The 6,856-nt window shown below is 50.1% G+C and overlaps 1 protein-coding gene across 7 annotated transcripts in view; it reads right to left on the bottom strand.

Moving 5' to 3' along the window:
- The window catches only part of RHPN1 (rhophilin Rho GTPase binding protein 1), a 32,142-nt gene that overhangs the window by 18,866 nt on the left and 6,420 nt on the right, over positions 1–6,856 (bottom strand). For 4 of the 7 annotated variants that reach the window (XM_027668228.1, XM_027668230.1, XM_027668232.1 and 1 more), the window contains exons 2-3: positions 5,476–5,594; positions 850–978 (exon numbers count right to left, since the gene is read on the bottom strand). In XM_027668228.1, the coding sequence (XP_027524029.1) occupies positions 850–978; positions 5,476–5,594 (248 nt within the window). The remainder of the gene's footprint in view (positions 1–849; positions 979–5,475; positions 5,595–6,856) is intronic. The other 3 variants (XM_027668231.1, XM_027668229.1, XM_027668234.1) reach the window with 1 other exon arrangement.

Here is a 6,856-nt window from a genome sequence, read left to right as displayed (position 1 = left end):
ATAAACCAGTTTTCAGTCCCTATAAACCCGTTTTAGTCCCCTTTTCAGTCCTTCCCCCATCCCAGTCCCTCCAGGACACAGGTCTGTCCAGAAAATCACCTTCCAATATGGAATAAAGAGAGTTTTCCCTCCTTGCTCCCGGCTGCCAGCAGGCCCCTGGATATTTTCCAGGTGTCTGAGCAGAATTCCCAGGAGGATTTGCTCCCTGATATTTGTCACCAGGTCAGGCTTTTAAAGCCCAACGTCCCCTCAGGGCAATTCACTGACAGGCAGCAACGGAGAAGAAAGATCATGGAATTCCAACCACCTGCCATGGGCAGGGACACCTCCCACTATCCCAGCTTGCTCCAACCTGGCCTTGGACACTTCCAGGGATGAGGCAGCCACAGCTTCACTGGGAATTCCATTCCAGACCCTTAATACCCTCCCAGCCAGGAATTGCTTCCCAATATCCCATCTAGAGCTCCCATGTTTCAGTTTGAAGACATTCCCTGTGTCCTGTCCCTCCATCTCTTGTCCCAAGTCCCTCTCCAGCTCTCCTGGAGCCCCTTTAGGCACTGGAAGTAGCTACAAGGTCTCCCTGGATCCTTCTCTTCTCCAGGTTGGAAATTCCCAGCTCTCCCAGCCTGGAATTCCAACCCCCTGCGTGGGCAGGGACACCTCCCACTATCCCAGCTTGCTCCAACCTGGCCTTGGACACTTCCAGGGATGAGGCAGCCACAGCTTCCCTGGGAATCCTATTCCACCACCCTCCCAGGGAAGAATTCTTTCCCGATATCCCAAAATTAAATCCTAAGGATAAAACCCCAGATTCCCAAGGGGTGAAGGAGCTCTTCCCAAGGGATGTACCTGTCGTTCTGATACACGTCCATGCTGCTGTTGAGCTCCTCCAGCTCCTCCTTGAGCAGCTGCAGGTTGGAGTTGACATAGCTCAGCTCCAGGGCGACCGTCTCCTTCACCTTGTGGTTACTGGTGGCCCTGCAAGGAAAATCCCTCGGGATCACACAATCATGGAATCATACAATCACAGAATCATGGAATCAGCTGGGTTGGAAGGGACCTCCGAGATCATCAAGTCCAACCCTCGATCCAACACCGCTGTGGTTCCCAGCCCATGGCACTGATGCCACATCCAGTCTTATCTTAAAAACCTCCAGGAATGGAGAATCCACCACTTCCCTGGGCAGCCCATTCCAATGGCTGATTAACCTCTCTGGAAAGAAATTCTTTCTGATATCTAACTTAAACCTCCCCTGGCACAACTTGAGACCGAGCCCTCTTGTCTTCCTGATGGTTGCCTGGGAAAAGAGACCAACCCCCACCTGGCTACAACCTCCTTTGAGGGAGTTGTAGAGAGTGAGGAGGTCTCCCCTGAGCCTCCTCTTCTCCAGGCTGAGCCCCCCCAGCTCCCTCAGCCTCTCCTCATAGGACTTGTGCTTGAGGCCCTTCCCCAGCCTCGTTGCTCTTCTCTGGACCTGCTCCAGCCCCTCCATGTCCTTCCTGAACTGAGGGGCCCAGAACTGGACACAGTACTCGAGGTGAGGCCTCACCAGCGCTAAATCCAGGAGAGAATCCCTTCCCTGCTCCTGCTGCCACACTGTTCCTGATCCAGGCCAGGATCCATTGGCCTTCTTGGCCACCTGGGCACACTCTGGCTCCTGTTCAGCTTCCTGTCCATCCAAACTCCCAGCTCCCTTCCTGCCTGGCTGCTCTCCAGCCACTCTGTCCCAGCCTGGAGCTGCCGGGGGTTGTTGTGGCCAAAGTGCAGGACCCGGCACTTGGCCTTGTTGAACCTCATCCCTCTGGAATCAGCCCAACTCTCCAACCTATCTTATCCTATCAAACCTCCCTTGTTCCATCCACGGGTTTAGTTACCAAGTCTTGGTTGTGTCGATCAACAGGGATTGAGTTTTCCACCAAAATCAGGTGTGTCCATCCAAACTTCTCCTCTTGAGGAAGGGGGGAAGGTTCTTCATGTTTGGGTTGGGAGGGACCTGAAAGATCTTGGAAATCCAACCCACCTTCCACTAGCCCAGATTGATTCAACTTGGCCTTGGGCACTTCCAGGGATGGGGCAGCCACAGTTTCCCTGGGAATTCCATCTAGCCCCTCACTATCCTCCCAGTTAAGAATTCCTTCCCAATATCCCATCTAAAGCTCCCATATTTCAGTTTGAAGCCATTCCCTCTGTCCTGTCCCTCTATTTCTTGTCCCAAATCCCTCTCCAGCTTTCCTGGAGCCCCTTTAGGCTCTGGAAGGGGGTCTCAGGTCTCCCTGGTTCCTTCTCTTCTCCAGGCTGGACATTCCCAGCTCTCCCAGCCTGCCTCCAGCTCTGCAGGTGGGGGGAGGGGGTGCCAGAGGGGCAGAATTCCCCCTTTTCCTGGTGCTGTGGGATGAGCTCAGGACAGGAACACAGGGATTTTCTGGGATGTGAGCACACACATAGATGGCTCATCCATGGGACAATCCCACCCAAATCCTTCCCTAATTAAGAGCAAGGACCTCCAGAGGGGAAATTTAGGGGAACACTCAACCCTTTCCTTGAAGAATCCTGCAGCTTCCATCCCCTTCCAGAACCTCCATGTCTCCATCCCTTCCCTCCCTCCAAGGATCAGCCCTTTCCCAACACCAAACAAAGATTCCTGATTTATTGGATTCCTTTTCCACCACCTTTATCTCCCCCATTGCTCCAGGATTTAACTGGGAAAGGAAAAGGTTTCCTCTGCCTCTTCCCATTTATTCTCTCAGCAAACAAACACTACAGGCATCTTCATCCCAACTGTCCATCCATGGGAAATTCCACAAATTCTGTTCCATAGAACAACCAGAGTATTTTTGCTGTTATTTTTTAATTTTAAAGGGTGAAGAAACCACCAAGTTCAGCCACAAATTCTGCATAACCCATGGTATTTTCCCCACCTGCATTCAGGACCTTCCTAAAGAGATCCAAAGGAATTTTATCCAGGGAAAACAAGCCTATAATTTTGAAGCAATAACCTTTAGATTTATGACACAATCCCCCTCCTCCTCAGCCTTTACTTCAGCCACAAACTGAGTTATTTATTCCCCCCACTCACATACTTCCTGGGTTTCCTAAACTTGGAGTACCGGAATTCCCAGAAAATCACATTATTACTCAAGCTGCCAAGTGGATTTTGTGGGAGGGAGGGAATGTGGCCTCTCCAAAGGACATCAAACTGCTGAGTCAGCAAAAAAACCCCAAAAAAACCCAAAAAAAAGGGGCCTCCTCAGAGCATTTCCCTGCCTGGATAATTAGGATTTGGGTTGTATCCTGTTTTTTTTCCTCCCTCCTCTTCCCACAGCTCCAATTCCTGCTGTTTGCACCAAAACCAGGCTCAGGTTTATTTGCTGAGCCAGCACACTTCCCCTTGTTTTTTTTTGAAAAAATCTAATTAAGGAGTTGCACAAGTTGGGATTTAAAGACTTTTTTTTTTTTCCCTTAATTAAATAAAACAGGGATGAAGCAGTGGGAGAAGGGGGATGGAACTCAACTCCCCCCTGGAAGCTTTGCTGGCCTTACCCACCTCAAAAACACCTTTTTTTTTTTGGTGGATCAACTATTATTCCCTTAAATCATTCAAGGCCAGAAGTGGAAAGTCATTCTTAAAAAAAATATCAAAAAATTGGGAAAATATAACAAAAAAAATGTATTTGGGGCAGTTTTATGGTATTTTTCGGTATTATTTCTTATATTACAGACCTGCCCAGCCTGGATATGTGATCCAATGTATTCCAGAAAAATGAAGTAGAGACAAGAGATGCTGCAAAAGGTCATTTGGGGATTAAAAACATATATATAAAATAGCTGCAAAAAATGGTGTGATTGGACCAAAAACACTCCAAAGGGAAAGACATCCATGAACCGGATTGTTTGGTGGTGGAGCAGCTGGAATCCAACAGCCTGGAAAGGTGACAGTGTTGGCACCATTCCATGAGATTCCAGAGAATCAGGGAGTGGTTTGGGTTGGAATGGACCTTCAGGATCAGCTGGAGCAGAACAGAATTCCCAGAGAAGTTGTGGCTGCCCCATCCCTGGAAGTGTCCAAGGCCAGGTTGGATGGGGTTTGGAACAATCTGGGATAGTGGAAGGTGTCCCTGCCCATGGCAGGGGGTTGGAATTCCATGGTCCTTCAGGTCCCTTCCAACCCAAACCATTCCAGGATTCTATGGAATCTGCATTTCTGGGATGGTGGCAACACTGTCACCTTTCCATGATGATCATCATCAGTGAGGAAGGGAAAGACAATCCCTGGATTTGCAGGTTCTGCTCTGCTGGAAGCACCAGGATGGGGATTTTCGGGAGGAAAACCAGGTTTGGATGGGATATCAGGAAAAGGGACATCAACCACTGGGAAAGGCAGCCCAGGGAAGTGGGGGAGGGCCCATCCCTGGAGGGATTGTAATAATGTGGATGTGGCACTTGGGAACATGGAAAAGTGGTGGCCTTGGTTGTGCCAGGGAATGGTTGGACTCCAGGATCTCAAAGGGCTTTTCCAACATTCATGATTTTATGGGATGGTTTGGGTTGGAAGGGAGCAGAAAGATCGTGGAATTCCAACCCCTCTGCCATGGGCAGGGACACCTTCCACAATTCCATCTTGCTCCAATCTGCCCTTGGACACTTCCAGGAATGTGGCAGCCACAGCTTCACTGGGAATTCCATTCCAGACCCTCCCCACCCTCCCAGCCAGGAATTGCTTCCCAATATCCCATCTAAAGCTCCCATGTTTCAGTTTGAAGCCATTCTCTGTGTCCTGTCCCTCCATCTCTTGTCCCAAGTCCTTCTCCAGCTCTCCTGGAGCCCCTTTAGGCCCTGGAAGGAGCTCCAAGGTTTCCCTGGATCCTCCTCTTCTCCAGGCTGGAAATTCCCAGCTCTCCCAGCCTGGCTCCAGAACAGAAGAGCTCCAGCCCTTGGAGCATCTCTGTGTCCCCTCTGGATTCGCTCCAGCATTCCCAAATCCTTCTGCTGTTGTTCCCCAGGGCTGGAAGAAGCTCTGCAGGTGGTGAGGGGGGTGGCAGAGGGGCAGAATTCCCTTTAGGCCCTTGAAGGAGCTCTAAGGTTTCCCTGAATCCTTCCCTTCTCCAGGTGAACACCCCCAGTCTGTCTCCAGCCCTTGGAGCATCTCCACAACCTCCTCTGGACTGAATCCCACACATCCATATCCATGGGAGCCACTCGCTGGATTATCAGGCAGGAATTTTACACTCCCAGGTCCATCCCAGTTCAACATTTCTTCCCATCATTCCATCTGCCCACATCCGGCTTTCCAACAGCCTTCCAGGACTTTCCAAGTACAATTTTTAATTAAAAGGCACCAAAGGCAGAGTGGGAATTTCCAGGATGGATCAGCCAAGGGAAGGTCGAGTGAAATCCCAACCATGGCCACATCCAAGAGTGGATTATTCCCACGCCCAACCAGATTCCCGGGGGATTTTCAGGAGAGCAGGACTCACCTGAAGAGGTTTTCTGCTCCCGCCCTCATCCTCATCTCCTTGTTGATCTGCTGGTTGATCCGGGCCCGGCGATGTTGGAGTTTGCTCCGTTGGGTTTGGGCGAAGGGATCACAGCCCTGCTGGGAGAGAAGGGCAGGATCTCACCAAAACTTCCAAGTTTTGGGATGAAAAAGGGCACTTTAAGAGCCTGGAATCTTAATCCAACACCAAAATGCGCTGGAAAATCAGGTATTGGAGCATTTGATGTGAAATCAAAGCCCTGTGAGGACCTCGGGTCAGGCTCTCACTTCAGGACTTCTTGGGATCTCCACACATCTTGTTTTCCTCAGCTTTTACGGAGCTCCTGGGATTCCAGCACATCTGACCTCAAGAGGATTCCCAAAACATCATCCCTGCCTGGCATGGATCAATATAAACATCATTCCAAGGTAAAACCCAACCCAGGCTGCAGCTGCTCCTGGATGTGAAAAAGCATCCCAGAAATGATGTTATTCCGTGGATATCGGAGAAATTCAGCTCCGGGATTAAATGCTCAGTCCAGGTTAAGTCCCAGCTGAAAGAAAACACCAACCCAAGTGTAAAATACGATATTTAAATCAAAGTATAGATGGGGGAAGCCGAGAGTGAAGAAGGGACTGTGTCCACCCTCCAACAGCTTCTGTCCAAAGGATCCCAAAAGCTTTTCCTGCCCCAATTGGCAGCCAAAAGCTAAAAACCACAGCAGGAGTTCCCAAATTAAGCAGGGATGGATTTAAACCCAACTTACATAAGGGAATAGGGGGGGAAAAAAACCCCACCAAAACCCGCTTTTGGGTTATAAAAGGGATTTTCCTTCCTTAATTCCTCTTGGGACGGGAAGAATCGAGGTCGAGGTCAACCCTGGAAGGTCAGGAGAGAGAGGGGTTCTTCCAACCAGGCTTTGGGGTGCACCTGAAGACACCCAGGAGAGCGATTTGGGGTGTTTTTAAAGCTTTTTGGAAAGGAAAAGAGAGGACAGAACTCTTCCATAAATTGTGTGGGAGCCGGGAACAGCCCGGAATGGACAGGGTAAGTTCAGGAAGCCAGGAGAAGGAAAGGGGGTGTGGGGTCAACCGAGGTGTGGCCAGAGCTGGAGTTCATCACAAAGCAGGGGCAGGAGTTGGACTTGTTGAGTTGGAAGGGATTTGCAGGATCATCCCATTCCATGGTTTTATTGTAGGAAAACCCTTGAAGCCCAGAAAACACCGGGAAAATCCCGATGGGTTGGACCCTCAGCATAGAGAGGTGATGGGGGCACCAAAGTCCTCAGCCAGGGTTTCCATGAGGGAGAAAAGAGGCTGAAAGAGCCTTTCCAGAGGAAAGAAAGACAAATAAACCTCCCTGGAAGGCCATCAAGGGTTCT

This window comes from Corapipo altera, unplaced genomic scaffold (assembly GCF_003945725.1).
Source record: "Corapipo altera isolate COAL_440 unplaced genomic scaffold, ASM394572v1 206, whole genome shotgun sequence".
Classification (NCBI taxonomy): Eukaryota; Metazoa; Chordata; class Aves; order Passeriformes; family Pipridae; genus Corapipo; species Corapipo altera.
Note: the sequence above shows the minus strand (reverse complement) of the source record. Positions and strands in the feature narration are given on the sequence as shown.